The sequence below is a fragment of the Leptomonas pyrrhocoris genome (genome assembly GCF_001293395.1).
Source record: "Leptomonas pyrrhocoris isolate H10 chromosome Unknown, whole genome shotgun sequence".
In the NCBI taxonomy this organism is placed as follows: domain Eukaryota; phylum Euglenozoa; class Kinetoplastea; order Trypanosomatida; family Trypanosomatidae; genus Leptomonas; species Leptomonas pyrrhocoris.
The window spans coordinates 140378-155673 of record NW_015438379.1 but is presented as its reverse complement, the minus strand read 5'-3'; the positions used below and the strand labels follow the sequence as shown (position 1 = coordinate 155673).

General features: G+C 60.7%; 4 protein-coding genes across 6 annotated transcripts; all 4 read left to right on the top strand.

The window, feature by feature from the left end:
* Window positions 1-1102: 1102 nt before the first annotated feature.
* ABB37_08266 (hypothetical protein) lies at window positions 1103-3295 on the top strand (the record flags this gene model as incomplete). The annotated part of the gene is made up of 1 exon (XM_015807203.1): window positions 1103-3295. Exon 1 carries the CDS (start codon window positions 2234-2236, stop codon window positions 3293-3295), a length of 1062 nt encoding a protein of 353 aa, XP_015654152.1. The 5' UTR covers window positions 1103-2233.
* Window positions 3296-3718: 423 nt separating this feature from the next.
* On the top strand, window positions 3719-5668 carry ABB37_08265 (putative mitochondrial hypothetical protein; the record flags this gene model as incomplete). 2 transcript variants are annotated; one of them, XM_015807202.1, is made up of 1 exon in its annotated part: window positions 3719-5668. In XM_015807202.1, exon 1 carries the CDS (start codon window positions 4313-4315, stop codon window positions 5666-5668), a length of 1356 nt encoding a protein of 451 aa, XP_015654151.1. In that variant the 5' UTR covers window positions 3719-4312. The 2 variants fall into 2 exon arrangements, with proteins under 2 accessions (XP_015654151.1, XP_015654150.1); XM_015807201.1 differs by having other exon boundaries at window positions 3724-5668.
* Window positions 5669-6620: 952 nt separating this feature from the next.
* Window positions 6621-12264, top strand: ABB37_08264 (hypothetical protein; the record flags this gene model as incomplete). The annotated part of the gene is made up of 1 exon (XM_015807200.1): window positions 6621-12264. The coding sequence occupies exon 1, from the start codon at window positions 7057-7059 to the stop codon at window positions 12262-12264; it is 5208 nt and encodes a 1735-aa protein (XP_015654149.1). The 5' UTR covers window positions 6621-7056.
* A 556-nt stretch (window positions 12265-12820) lies between these two features.
* On the top strand, window positions 12821-14824 carry ABB37_08263 (hypothetical protein; the record flags this gene model as incomplete). 2 transcript variants are annotated; one of them, XM_015807199.1, is made up of 1 exon in its annotated part: window positions 12821-14824. In XM_015807199.1, the coding sequence occupies exon 1, from the start codon at window positions 13190-13192 to the stop codon at window positions 14822-14824; it is 1635 nt and encodes a 544-aa protein (XP_015654148.1). In that variant the 5' UTR covers window positions 12821-13189. The 2 variants fall into 2 exon arrangements, with proteins under 2 accessions (XP_015654148.1, XP_015654147.1); XM_015807198.1 differs by having other exon boundaries at window positions 12827-14824.
* Between the last annotated feature and the right edge of the window lie 472 nt (window positions 14825-15296).

Genomic DNA, 15296 nt, shown 5'->3' with positions numbered 1-15296 from the left:
AGACGAGAGACGTATATATATATATATATATATATATATATATATGCATAATACATGGTCGCCGTGTTCGTGTGCGTGATGGGGCGGCGACGCTGTAGAAGCGCGATTTCACCTGATGGGCACAAAAAACAGCCGCGAAAAAGCGAAAACAATGCCCACTATTTTTATTTCCTTTCTTTAGTGGCTTTTCCTTGCACGTCGTTACTCTGCTGTTGCTTGTGTGATCGCGGAGTGCGTGCCGTAGCAGCCACGATATAAAAGGAGCTGAAGGAAGCGAAATCATTTAATGGAAAATTTGTTTTTGTTTTCCTCCGTCTTCAGTGGGGCTCTGGGACTCACACGCCACGATCGGCGTACGTAGAGGTCGTTTCGCTGCCGTCCTGACCTCTCGCACACTGCGGGCACCCGGTGCGCAGTTCAATGCCAAATGGCATGCAGATTGTACCGTCAAATGTATATATATATACATATGTGTGTGTAGATTCCATCTCTTCTTGTTTTCCACGTCCGTGCAACGAGAAAGCTTAAAAAAAAAGGTTTTAAACAAGAGAGGGAAGGAGAAGGTTGACTGCGCGTTTCGTCCACGAAGTCTCGCACCCTTTCGTCATGGCAGCCGCGTCTCATGCCGCCCAACGCCGTGAGAGGTCGGGGGCACGCCAAAAGATAAGACCTTCGATGGGAGCGCGGATCAATTACTCTGCCTGTTCTTAGAGTGCGGATGGGAAGTGATTCAACGTTCCACTCGTGAAGGACTGCGCGGGCTCAGTGGTTTGCAGGGGTCTGCACTCACACAAGACACGACGCGTCGTTCTGCATCGCCTCCGTTTCATTTCCCATTCCGTATGCCGTCTCGATTGGGTAAGGAAAAATCCCCCAAAAGAACCACCGATACATGGCAGGGACGTCTACGCGGCGTACTGCACCCCTCTCTCCGGGATCGCGGTGCTTGCTGCTCCCGCAGACGTGAAGGAGCACTTTCCCGTTCCGTGCCTTTTGGCTTCTCTCTGCTCCTATTCGCTCCTCCTTTCACCTTTCAAAAAAAACAACAACACCCACACGCTCGCACGCGCGGGACAATGACATACGCGATTGAAATGAAAAAGATAAAAGAGAGGGACAGGTGTGCGAGCACAATCACAGGGGGTGCATCTCTGACTGCGCTGCACACTTCAGCAATTTTGACTCAAATCTTAGTCACAAAAAACCCAGCAAGCAGCAGAGTCGAAGCATTCCGTTTTTTCTCTTTTCCGTGTGCACAGCGTGCAGAGCCGTCTGCCCGAACCTTTCCCTTGCAATGGAAGCAAACAGCGACCACAGCGCAGATCAAGCGGGGGCGCCAAGGGAACCCTCGTCCCTTCTCGCCGAGGACGATGACGTGGAAGTCGTGTCGCTTCCTGATTCCCTTCCTCTCGATCTGGCGTCACGTGCGCGTCGTGCTGAGGCATCTTTGAATAGCGACGACGGAGAGCCTGAGGACGACGATGACGACGACAACGGTGATGTTTGCCGATACAACGAGGGCGTGCCGTCACCAACCTCTGCAGCCACCGCAGCTGCTGCGACAAGGCGAATTCAGTACGACCCACGTGATCACACGCAGGCGGCTCCGTCCGCTTCGCAAGTGAAAAGGCGCGTGTGGGTGCTGCCGCGTGCACTACTGCCACCGATTGCCGCGGCGTCGTTGCCGTTGAGAGCAGCAGACGCCGCCTCCGCCGCACACGATTGTTGCCGTGGCGACGACGGCGTCAGCTCCACACGCACCTCAACGCAGAGCACGTCTGCAGGGGCGGGCGCTGTACGAAGCGCTGAGGCAACCGTTTCTCTCTCATCTTCTTTTTCTCCTTCCGCAGGTGGGCGAGGAAGTGTAGGAGCTGCTGCGGGAGGTGGAGGAGGAGCGGGAGGGGGGTGGTCGGCTACGCAGCAGCTCCCCGCGCGCGCCGTTCGTGTACCGCACCCCCGACACGGCCAACCGGCCCTCTACCTCGTCCACTCCGACCCCCCTCCAGTGCCCACCGCTTCTTCTCCCCCCTCGTCATCTTCGCTGCTGTTTGAGATCCAAGCGCAGGCCCCGCCTGACGACTTCGCGCTGAGTTGGTTTGTGGGGGAGGCGGTGATACCCAGTAGGCCCCACAGCGGCGAACTGCTGCTGGTGACGCCGGTGGACCTGACCTTCTTTGCCATACATGAGCTGCTCGGCGACGCGACGGTGTACGAGCGGCTCTCGCACAAGTTCATGCCAGCGGGGGACCTTTATCGAAGCGGGGAGGGGCATGCGGACGCGTCGCGACCCTCGAACCGGCACGTTGAAGAGACGCATCCAGAAAAGGACGCCTACGTACCCCTGTTCGGTCGCATCGGCGGCGCCGATCAGGAGAGTTCACAGTCGTCGAGCTCCTCTCCGTACTCCTACAGCTTTCCCAATGCCCACCCCATCACCGATGACCGTCGTCAACGTGACGCGTCACACGAGGCAGCGGAATTGCCTCTGTCGGTGTCTCCGCACGGCACCCCCCACCCCGCGCACTCCAATCCCCTGAACACGGCTGCAGCGGTATCGGACAAGGGCTGGTGCGGCTGGGCACACGCGGCGATGCGCTACCCGCTGCTCTTCCACGCCTGCTTCGCTGCTCTGCAATCTGACACCGTGCTGCGTCGCCTCTGCGAGGTGCGTGAGGTTGGTGGAGAGGCTGGCAACGGCAGCGGCGGCAGCAGCGCAAGGGACATGTATTACCGCCCCTCGGAGGCGGTGGCGGTGGCGTGGCTGAAACGCAAAGTGGAGTTGCTGCGAGGGTCGTCCGTGCTGCGGGAGGTCTTGCAGCTATCGGAGGTGACGACGACGACGGCCGGCGCTGCATCGACTCCCTCTTCCTCCTCTTCTTCTCCTTCCACCGCTACTGCTGTTCATTCTTTACCTCAGCAGGTCAGCGCAACATCCACCACGCCAGCGTCTAAAGCGGCAGCTGAGGTGCCTCTGGCGATTGCCTTTGGCATGGTCGCCGAGTACGTGCCGGAGCGGCTGCATGACCCGCTGGCGGTGGCGTGCGGCCTGCCAGACCCCTCTCTTCCCTCCTCTGTTTCTTCCGTGGTGACCCCCTCTGCTGGGGCGAAGCGTGGCCGTGAGGGCGAGGGATCGAGCAGTGCGATGCCGTCAGCGGAGAGGAACCCGGCGAGCGGGGGAACGCCGTCTGCGGGGCCGAAGAGTGCGAGTGTGCGGCGACTGGAGAGGGCCGGGCGGCCGAAAGGGACGCCGACGCTCTTCTCCATGTTTGCAAAGAAACCAAAAGACGGCGCGTAGCAAGCGGAAGGATAAATACCCGGAAGGCCGCGGATTGTGCCGAATGGAGAATGAATCAGTAACAAGAGAGAAGAACAAAGCCGTATAGCAGAAGGCAAAGCACAGAATGACACACGCACGATGCCGTGAGAGCCGTTTCCTGGACGGCGGCGCAGGCAGCGTCTTTTGCTGGTGGTGATTCTTAGCCTTTCTCTTTTCTTCTACCAGCCACGTCGCGTAATTGCGTCCTCGCGGCATCCTCTTCGCTACGCAGGACCTTTCTTTCGAGTGCTGCTGCGTCGTCATCCTGCATTTTTCTTTCCTCCTTGGGTCGCTCTCCCTCCGCCCCCCTCCCCAAAGCGAGGAAGCAGCGCCCCTGCATTCACCGCCGCTTTAACTCCTTCTCCCTCCCTCCTCCCTCGCCCACCCGCCCGCACCCGCACAGAGTAGCTTCACGGCACTGCTCTTTCATTATTTGTTTTGGCTTCCTGGGCGGCGACGCCACAGCTGCCGCTAGTACTTCTCGTAGCGCGAGAGCATAACTTAGTAGCACCCTTCCCCATCTAGAGACCCACACTGAGCACCCGCTTCCCCTTCACCCTGTGCAACGCTCGCACAGCAAGTTAGCGACGACGTACGGCACCTGTACCGGCTTTTTGTTTGTTGGCCCAGGAACGAATACGCACGAGGAGAAAACCACCGTCGTCTAGTATTATTATTCCTTCTGCTTTCTTGTAGTTTGCATCGTCGTAGCAGCGTACAACAGTGGCCTCCGCCCCTCCTTGCTTTTTCTCTTCTACTTCAGGGTCTTCAACAGCGCCGCGTCGAACGCAGCCAGCGACTTGCCGCTCGTGGCGCATCAAGGGAGCGAGAGAGGGAGAGAGGGACACACACAACAACAACAACAACAACAGCAGCAAAGACGGCAGCGACGTTAAGTGGGCCTACTGTTTTCCTCTATCGAAATAAAACCCCCTTAAATAGCAAAGCAATCAAAAACAACAGGACCAACGGAAAGTTTATGGTGTGTCGAGGACCATGCTCCGCTCCACCTCTAGCAAACTCCTTCGCACCACCCCGCTGCTGCGTGTGTGGGCTGCCGAGGAGGACGACGCCAACGCGCCGCCGACCACGTTCAAGAATGTAAAGCCCGGCCGGCTGCTGCGGCTGTGGCGGCAGATCCGTCACCGTGCGTGGATCCTCTACACCTGGGATGAGGAGTGGCTCTCGCCCATCCAGGAGGGCTACCTGCATCAGCAGCGTCTCGAGCAGGTGTGCTTCGCGCCGCTCTCCGCCTACGGCATGGTGCCCGGCAGCTACTGCGACCCGCTGCTGTACAACACGAAGACCACCTCGCCGTTCCGCTGGCACGTGGCGAACACGAAAAGCGACATTGTCGGCCACTGGTACCTCGACGCTGACGAAATCTTTCGGCTGAAGGACTGGCAGCCGAAGAACCCGGACGACCCGCTTGAGATGTTCCCGCGCCCTCCGCAGATGCTGCTGAAGTGGGACGAGTCGGTCGACGAGCACGGCAACCGCACCTTCCGCTACAAGTACTGCTATGACATGATGGGGCCGACCGGCAAGTGGGAGGCCTACCCCCGCTACCCCTTCTCCCACATCTACCAGGGCAATCCCGATCACCACGGCCGGGCCGAGAGCTACGGCTTCAAGCAAGGCCACCTCCTCCGCTGCAACGACGAGGAGGAGGAGGTGCTGCGGCGGATTATGGAGGAGGAGGACAAGGAGTGGGAGATGGTGAAGCGGACGGAGGTGGTGCAGGAGCCGTGGTCGTACCCGGGCAAGATCCGCCCGCGCGACTTTGAGGGGGCGGTGGAGCGGGCGAAGGCGCGCTTCCGCGAGCAGATCCGCTACGGCAAGGAGACCGACCCGAGCGAGGACCCCGACTACGATCTCGTCCAGGCCGGCGAGTACGTGGAGCCGCGCGACGGGCCGCGGGCGGAGTGGCGCCACTTGTGGACTTCGAACCGCGCGCCCGGCGAGCAGCTGCCCTTTCAAGTCACCTTTAACGACGGCATCCGTTTTGAGGACAACGAGGGGCGCCCACCGGTGCACCCCGCCAGCCACTTTGAGGAGACCCCGAAGGAGGCGCCATACAAGAAGTACGAGGCGGCCGACGCAGCGGCGGCGCAGACCGCACAGGACGCCTTCAACGCGGCGAACGACGCCTCCTTTCAGGCGGCGATGGAGCGCCATCGTAAGCTGTTTGGTGATACGATGGGGAAGCCCACCGGTCCGCAGCCCCCGCTGCCGACGGGGTGCCCTCCGATGCAAGGCAGCGACGACAGTGGCAAGACACCACCACCACCACCACCGTCGGCCACTTCGTCTTCTCCTAGCGGCACTTCAGACCCCAAGCCGAAGAAGTAAGGATGGAAAGGGAGTGGGCAGTGGAGACTCTTCCTTTGATGGAGCGACAGCCGGCGAGCTGCGGACTGCGCTCTCGTCCTTTGTTTCCTCTCTTCTCCTGCTGCTGTTCTGTGCTGCTTCTCGATGCCGGTGGGGCTTACACGTTCGTCCATCCCTTCCTTTTGTTTTTGCAATGTTTGGTGTTCGGTGCCGCGAGTTCGTTGTGGATGTCGATGGCGTAGCGATGCCACGCAGTGCGGCGTGCACGTCGAGCTGCCATCTCCCCGGAAGATTCTCCTTTTCCCCCTTTTTTTTTAACGCTCGCAAAGCGTTTTTCCCCCGTTTCAGCGTTTGTAGGCCTTTTTCTTTCCTGTCCATTTTTCTTCCTTCTCTCTTCTCTTCTTTCACGTCTCTCTCTCTCTCTGTGTATGTGTGTGTTCGTGAAACATAGGAGAAGATAATTCAAAAAGACGAGGTGAGGCGTGCCTCTTCGGGCCCATTGAGATCTGCCAAGTGCGTGTTTTGCGCTCGGCATTTCACTCGGGGGGAGAGAGCGCGCGAGAGAGAGAGAGAGCTGAGTCTCTCGCGATTGTCTTGCTGTGTTAGCGATGTTGTTGGCGCTACCGTGCTGGCTGATCGCAGCAGAGACGCCCGTTGTTTTATACAAAACCAACGCCACATATCCAGACACAGATACAAAGCGGGACTTTGTCCATGCGAGCGCGCGCTCACTCTATGTACCGACGTGTGTGTGTCTGTGTGGGTTTGACGTAGTGCTGCAAACGGTGAAGCCGCCCTTTGATTTCGCAAACATATATACCTCTGCGATGTCACGCGCTGATCTTTCCAAAGCTCGCTTCTCGTTCTATTCGCCCTCGCCATGATGTAGTCCTTCTCCTCTCTCTCTCTCTCACTCTCTCACTCGTGTGCACCGGGACGGCACGTTCGTGTATCACACGCTTCAATGCAACCAGTTCGGTCACACAACATCAACAACCAGCTCAAAGGAAAAAGGTCGACCGGAGGAAAGGAAAGGGCCGTGAAGCGCGCTACACGAACTATTCAGGAGCTGCCAGCGTGTGTGCGTCTCTCGCTCTCTCCGTGCCATCCTCCTCATTTCTGCCGTGTTCAGAGCTCATTCGCATCCACAGAAGTTTTTCACACGTGCCAACACCGGAAGAGAATCGTAAAAAGCGAAAGAGGAAGGGAAGAGCGTCATGCACGTTGGTGTGTGCGGCAGACATCCCATAAAGCTGAATCACGAGAGGAAAAGCCGCTGTACTTCTGGGGGTATAACCATTTTCATGTAATCCTCGATATACACACACACACACGCACGCACCCTCATATTTATTTGTAAGTATTCTCTCCGACACCTCACCTCGGTCGACGGCGGGGACGCAGTGAAGATGAACCCCACCAGACAGACGCCGCAACCCGCCTCGTTGCCCTCCTCGTCGACCCACCTTCAACCTGCGGTCACCTCAGCACGTGCCTCCGCTCCGCTCCCTGCCCAGCAAGTCAGCTCCTCCTCATCCTCCTTGGCCCCACAACGTATAAGGGATTCTGCAGAACATGCGTGTGGAGGCCCCGCAAACGTTGCTGCGAGCTTTTCCGCGGATGACGCCGTGTCAACGACGAGCGCTGCTGCCGTGCAGGTCGGTGCGCATGCAGGCCCCGCCCGTCCTGACAAGACCCCGGTGCTGACCTCCGTCTGGCTGGATGCCAGCTGCTATACGTACGATACCCTCTGCAAGGCGGGTGCTGCATCCATCACTGTCGTCTTGGGCAAGCACGAGCAAGTAGCAGCAACGGAGGACGAGGGCGAAGAAGCAGATGCGCGTGCTCGTGTGGACGGCGTAGGCCGGGGAGCCAGCGCAGCGCATGCGGGTTCATCGTCCACACGCCACGGAGCTCACGGCGTACGGCAGCTGATACCGCATGAAATCACCGCCCGAAAGCGACCTCGTGGGCACCCAACGGGGAATCCCATAAAGGAGGAGACGAGTGACGAAGTCGATGGCGCGGGCGTGGCGGCAGCAGCTGCCCGCAAAGCAGGTAAAGAGGCGTCCCTCTTGGCGGGCAGCGCACCAACGACGACGACGCTGCCGCTGCAGCCCGCTGAGGCGGATGCACGGCTGGATGTGTTGGAGGAGGTGGAGCTGTGCAGCGTCGTCCCGAGACTCCTGCGCACCTTCGGCATGGAGGAGCTTGTCCAACAGGTTGTGCCGTGCACGGCGTTCATGGCAGCGGATGCACGCAGGGACGACGTGGCGGACAGACGTGGCCGTCGCTGTTGGCGTCCTCCTGGCTGCCTCGCGCGGCTACGAATGGCAGCGGACCAGCACCTCACCCGGCTGTACGGCCGCGCCGACCCGCCGAGCAGCCTCTTTACGTTACCGGCGGCGGTGGAGAGCGAAGGGGGTTTCGAGCAACCGCAGCCCATCAGGCCCGTCAGCGGGTGGCTGCCGCCTGTCCCCGCGTACATGAAGAACACCGCACACGACCTAAGCAGCGAGGACTTTGCAGTCGAGCGCCTCAGCCGCCGTGGTGGCTGCCGTGACGACCAGCGAGAGGGCGAAGGGTCGACGTCGTCCTCCTCCACCACGCCGTCGTCACCGTACTCGGTGCTGTTGACGACGACGGATGCGTGCACCGGCAGCGCGGAGCCGTCTAGCGGTGGCCCTTCTGCTCCGCCTCGGTCGGAAGGCGAAGATGACGAGGATGGGCACTGTGCCGCGGCAGTTGAGGGACAGCGTCACCGTCATCACCACCACTACCACCAACGCAGCGAGCGTCTGACGCTGTCACAGCTCGCGGATGACGTTGCAGAGGATCTGTACGAGTCGGTGGTTGGCTCGATGAAACCAAGTACGCCACGCATCGCACCCACACACGATGCCGCCGGTGGCGCCTCTGGAGGGTCTTCCAACAGCAACTCCGGCACGGAACCTGGCGAGGAGGAAGACGCGCTACCACCACCACCGCCGCCGCCGCAGCAGCAGCAGCAAGAGAGCAGAAGGAAACTCTGTTTCTCTTTCTCCGTTGCCCAGGCACTCTACGAACGTCAGTGGCGAGACAGTGCCGCTAACACGAGCAATGAAGGCCGCACCGACTCCACACAATTCGTTGCCTCTGTGCCAATGCCACACGCCATGAAGGCAAGTGGCAACGGTCGTGGAAAGGCTGTCCACTCAAGTGCGAGCGCCTCTTCTCCCCGTCTGCCCCACGACGCGGCGCCAGTGGAGGAAGGATTTTACCCTGTTGGCGCGGACACTCAAAAGCACGCCGATGGCGTCATTCACACCGAATGTGCAGGCAGCAGCGACGGCCACGGCGGCCACCACTGCAACGATATAAGTAGTAACGGTTGTGATCTAGAGGGAGACAAGGCTGGGGCCAGTGTGGGTGCGGCAACGGCGCCTTGCGGGCCCTCCACCACCACCGCACTCGCCTCCTGTGCCGCGCCTGCTGGTCTCGCCTTCGCCAGCCATCTTCTGCAGTCCGATCCCGCCCTCGATGCCTCCCCTTGCGACGCGACGTGCAACACGAGAAGCGACGCTTCAGCAGGGAGACCTCTTCCCTCTCCTGCCGCTTCATCTGCACAGGAGACGTCGTCATCCTCATCGTTGTTGCCCAACGACCCGTCGCAAGCTGTCACGCCCTCCACCGGTGCCGTTGTGGAGTGGGTCACGGGGGCGGTGAGTTACACAGCGGATACGGAGGGCATCCTGCCGGAACAGCAGTCCCGCGCTCAACGCTTCTTTTTTCTTCCTCCGCCGTCGCCATCGCCATCGTCACGACTCGCACCTGCATTCGCGCAAGACAACGTGCAAACAAGCGGCGAGCAGCGGACACAGGAGCCGGACGACAAGGAAGAAGATCTCTCGACGCTGCGTGGGGCTGTCCTCGCACAGCTGCTACGGCTGCAACAGCGTCATGCAGCAGCTACCGCGTATTGCCATGGCGATGCATCGCGTGTGCGCAGTGCTGGGCAACCGCCCGAGAAGTTCACAGGAGCGTCGGCATCTCTACGAGATGTGTGTGCGTTGAGTGCGTCTGGCCAGGCGGCACGCACGCCGACCCAGTCTGATGGCATTCGAAGTAGAAAGGACCTGGTTTCTTGCCGGGGCGGCGCGCCGACCACACGGATTCGGAACGGCATCCACACAGGACCCGACTTCCCATGTGCGTGCCACCGCTGCAGCCCACTCCAACTGCACTTTGCGCAGGTGCCGTTGATGGCCTCCTCGGTGCTCCTTCGATACCTCGACTTGCTACATGCTACCGCGCTGCCAAGCCTGCAGAGCCCCTGCCCCACGTCTCGCCGTCTTCGCAGCGGTGTCATTACTCGTGAAGACGCCGTCACAGCAGGAAGAATAAAAAAAGACGCGTCTTCTTCGCCTGCGGCACACATCAGCAGTAACAACAGCAACGGCAGCGGTCCCGTCAGCCGTGATCGCCAGCGCAGCCCTGCCGATCCGATCGACCTCGTCTTCCCAGCCCTGCAGCAGTGGTTCACGCAGACCCGGGAGACCGACGGCGTGCAGCGAGGTCAGCACAGCAGCAATAATCCGACAGACGAAGAGGCAGAGAGCTCACCAACGGCAGCGGTCGCACGTCGACGCCCGTCTTCCAACTCAGCACAGAAGCGAACTCGAAGGCGGACGGCAGCTCCTCTCGACAGCGATGAAGGCGCCCGCCTTGACACGACGCGGGAGGGCGCCGGTCGTGGTGTAAGCGAGTGTGCTCCTGCCCCTTTGCCTTCGGCAGACCTTTCGAGCGATGCTGCCGATGCGGCCTCGCTGGGCTGGATTGATGATGCGGTGTTGGACGAGACGGTGGTGATCGGCGTGGTGCCGCGCGGTCAGCCGCATCAGCTGCGTCTGGTCGCCCCGTCGTGTGCGTTTGTGCTGGCGCTAGTGCAGCGCCTGGAGGAGGTGAGCGAGGTGGCCTTCCGAGTTCTCACACACGTCTCCCTCCCGGCGCCCGTGCTGGAGGAAGGCGGTAGGTCCCCGTCCCGCTTGCCACATGATATGAAGGGTAACTGCTGCGGCAACAGCAGTCGAGCTCACACGACGGCGGTGCAGTGGCAGGCGTGGCTCGAGAACACTTACATGATCAGCATGTGGAATACCCTGCGGGAGGTGCTAAATGTGTGGGAGTGGTGCATGGTGGTACAGCAAGCTGAGACGCTGCCTTTCCTACCCGCCCCTTCCACGCTGCCCTCGCTGGACGCCGACGATGAATTCGTCTTTCCTGCCTTTTTGCAAGACGCCTTCCGTGACTCGTCAGAGTCGCGCCTCGGTGCGGTGACGGAGTCGATGGCGGACGCCGTACGGTCTGTCTTCGTCAGTGTGCGGTCGGCTGCCGCGTTGCACACCACCGCTTGCCTCAGCGCCGCCGAAGACGCCACCGCGCGGGTTATTCTCACAGCCCTGACTCCGCTGCTGCACCGACGCATCACCGTCATGTACGAGCTACTTCGCCACCTCGCCTCCAAGTCCCTGTACGCGTCACACCGGGCGCAGTGCGAGGCCTACCAGCGCTGGTACGCGACAACGCCCACGCCTGCAGCGGTGCTGCGCCTGCTGCAGCGCAGTCGTCGCTTTCGTGGCGCCCTCGCCCGGTGCTACCCGCAGTACAATCTGATGCCACTGCTGCCGACTCCGCAAGGAGTGGACAGCGACGCTATGTTAACTGCGAAGGAGTCGCCTGCGTCCCGTGAGTTTCCTGCACAGCCGTTGACATCGCCTTCTTCTTCTTCAGCCGAAAACGGAGTTCACTCGAGGCAGCAGAGCGGCTCCGTTGACAAAGCCGCCGCCGCCGCTGTCGTGGCTGCACCGTCCATGAAGCGCCCTCGCCCGGACGAACCGGCGCACGATGCCTCAAAGGTTGAACCGCAAGACGAAGAGAGGGGCAGGAAGGCGGGGCCTGTACCGACGAAGCTGCATCCGCCTCCTGCGCCGTTACGCGTCACTCCCACCACGGCAGCGGCAGCAGCAGCAGCAGGGTCGGAGGTGAAGGAGGCGTCGCAAGCGTCGCCTTCCGCGGCTGTTCCGTGGTCGCCTGTGCCCGACTCCCCGGTAACACCGGCCAGAGGCACTCGAAAGCCACGAGTAGTCTCACCAACGTCAACGACGACACGAACACCTACAGCGCCAGGGAGCAGTCCGCCCCCGCCCCTCTCGCGGGACTCACCCATCACCGGAGCCGGCGGGGCGACGGCGCTGATGTACGTGCCGGAGGTGGCGCTGCTCGACCCGCGGTATCTGCAGCGCTTTGCCTGGTGGACGCACCGCACTTACCACGGCAGCGGCAGCACCGCTCTTTCCGCTGCTGCGTCGTCATCTCCGCCCGCAGGCGGGTCATCGGCCGGTGGCTCGTCGTCGTCGTCGCCGCCGTCGCAGCAGCAGCAGCAGCAGCAGCAACAACACGCGCCCCACCCTGTCATGAGCATTCCAGGCGACTACTTGCGTGTGCTGCCGCTGCAGGAGCAAGACGCTGGCATACGCACGGTGCTGCGAAGTATGTCGCAGAAGGGCCGCACCCTAGACATGTGGGAGATGAGTCAGCACATCCAAGCCCATCGCACCACGCCTTACGTGTACCACTGAAATGAAACAGAGAAGACGACGGAAGATAAGGTGACGTCGCCAAGAGCGGCACAGCTCGTGCTGGGTGAAGAACACATTTGTGTTTTATAACATAATGCAATGATGCTGAAGGTGCACTGCTGAGATGAGGAAGAACGCATTTTAACCACCGCGGCAGTAGCCGCCGAAAGGACGGAGGCTGCGGGTGACGGCACTCCGCCCCCCGCTCCCCTCTTCCGTGGGTATGAGGAAACACCTGTGTGCACGGTACGCGACGCCGCTCACAAGACGATCAACGTGAAGAGGACGTCCTTCACTGCACACGAACGAACCGTGAACGATAATGTGATGCGGCGGAAGAAGAGAACAACGTTGCGTGTCTCGACCTGCTGTCTATTTTTTGTTTTCCTGCTCTCTTCTTCCCTCTCTCTCTCCCTCTCTCCCTCTCTCTCGTCCCTTTCTTGCATTGCGCTCGAAAACCGGCCCAATGTCCCTCGGTACATGCCGTCTCTGCCACGCCTCTCGCACTTGCTTCGTTCTTTCCTTCCTCCTCCCCCCCCCCCTCCTCCCTTCCCCAGGCACAGAGACCACTTGCTTTAGGTCGACATTTAGCTGGATCGCCCGCACGCGTTCGACAAGCGCGGCGGTGCACAGCTGAGATTCACGCTTCACTGAGCAGTACACATTCCCCCCTCCCCTCTTTGCCTTTCATTTCTCCTCTGCTTATTTGAAGTGGACCCGTGCACTCCACCACTGAAGTCCTCCGTGACAGGAGAGCGTACCGGAAGTCCCTCCCACACGCACACACGCAGACTAATAAGCCCAGCCCCCTTCTTTTATTTGCCGGACGATATCGCTGCAGCATCCAGGCTTTGTTCATTTCCATTTAGCCTTCTTCTTTTTTTCATCGCCATCATCGTCGTTCGTGCGCTCCAACCGACATGCAATGGAGAGGCACTATCGTGTATTAGAGCTCAGCAGGGGCGCGGCGACGGAGGCGGAGGTCAAGCGAGCCTACCGCAAGAAGGCCCTCCTTCTCCACCCCGACCGCAACCCAAACGGAGGGGAGGCCTTTAAGGCCTTGCAGGACGCCTACGAGGCTGCGCTGCTAGATGTGAAGCGTGGTGGTGGTGGTTATGGAAGGGATGAACGCGGCCCCGCAGGACCTTCACCGTCCTACGGCTTCTCTACCGCTGCGGGTGCCGCCTACCGCTACGCACGCGCGTCTGCCCCGTCACACAGTACGGCCCAAGACAACAAAGGCGGTCCGACGTCATCGTCTTCGCCGCACTTCTTTTCTGAGGAGGAGTTGTTTGGCGATGCGATTCCCGGCGGCTGGCGGGACGTTGGAGCGCAGCAGCGGCCGGCCTATCCGAACCGCAGCAGCGGCGGCGGTCATTGGAATAGCAATGATACCGCTCCGTCGTCGTCGTCGTCGAATGCAGCGGAGACGCACTGGCGGCGCGCGCATGGCAGCCGCGTGCCCGTCAGCGCCTACGAAGGCGGCTGTCCGGTGCCACCGCCTCCCCGTTCGAGTGCCACTCCCTCGTCCTTCCGATCCGGGCCGTCTACGGGAAACACCAACGGTGCAGCATCCACCACTGCCTCCACCGCTGCTACTGCTGCCTCAGCGACGTCATCATCGGCATCTTCCAAGTATACACCACCTCAGCAGCAGCAGCAGCAGCAGTCGGCCTCGTCGACACAGGCACAGTGGGAGGCCTTTCTCGCTCAGGAGCACCCCTGGCGGGCGTCCTCGCCCACGCACGACGCGAGCGCCGAGGAGCGCGCCTATCGGGAGGCAATGTTTCTCCACCGGCGTGTGCAGGAGCTGAATCGAAAGGATCAGACGACGCAGAACACGGCGTCTCCTCCTCCCGGCGGTGGCGCATTCTCCTCTTCTTCTACGGAAAGGCCACACAACGTCACTTCGGACATTCATAAGAAGGAGGAGCTATACCGGCAATGGCAAGATGTTCAAGCCTCACTGCACCGCAAGCTGTCAGGACAGGACCTGACCTCAGCGCACGCAGCACACGAAACGGCAAAGAACGATGCCAACAACAAGGAAGAAAGCGGAGACGAGCACAGGGAAACTGGCAACCGCAAGCAGCATCAGCAGGAGCAGGAGCAGCGTTCGGATGGTGCAGCAGCGGCGCACGCACCACCCCCACCCGCCTTTCACATGCCTCCCTTTCCGCGGCACGACAACGCGCACCGCGAGGCGCTCCTCAGCGAGCGTCGCCTGCTGCAGCGGGAGTACCTGCGCTACCGCTACACCCCCGCTCCGGCGGATGTAGGAGAGATGTCCGACATGGAGGTGTACCTCCTCGCCGAGCTTTTGGGCGAGGTGCAGGCGAAGGTGCGGGCGGTGCTCACGGCACGCCTGACGAAGGGGCCGTGCAGCGCGTGCGGCGCGCAGTCCCGCGATGCATCGCAGCGGCACTTTACCTGCGCCCACGCGAGCATCTGTGCGGCGTGCTACGCATCGGGTGTGCTGTCGTGTCCACTTTGTGGAGCCGCGCGGGCAGCCACGGCCGACGCGAAGAGCGACAATCCAGCAGGGAAAGATGACGCGTGAGAGGCAGCACATGCCGCTGCACTCTCTCCCCCTCCCTTTTTTCCTCCACACACAGGCTGAAAAGTGGCGCGTAACACGCGTTGCAGTGCTTGATCCTCCACACCACGTGAAAAGGAGCTGGTACGCCTCGAGACGCACTCGGCGACTCTGTCCCCCCTCTCCCCCTCTCCGTGTGTGCGTGTGTGTGTGTTGAACCTCTCTTTGTAAAGTGCCGCGATGTGCGGCGCTCTTCCCCTTCTTTCTGTATCTTTCAATGGAAATGGTGATTTGCCTCTTCCACCTTCAGAGGGCGGGGACACGCACGCACGCACACACGTCTCGGATATTCACATATCTGTGTGCCGAAGTGGGCGTCATGTACAGCAAAACGTCCACTTTTCTACGTTTCCTTTTTTTTTAACTCTTGCGGTCTTTATGAAGGAAGGGAATCACACAAACACGCGCAAACACACGATGATGGGGAGAAGAGAGA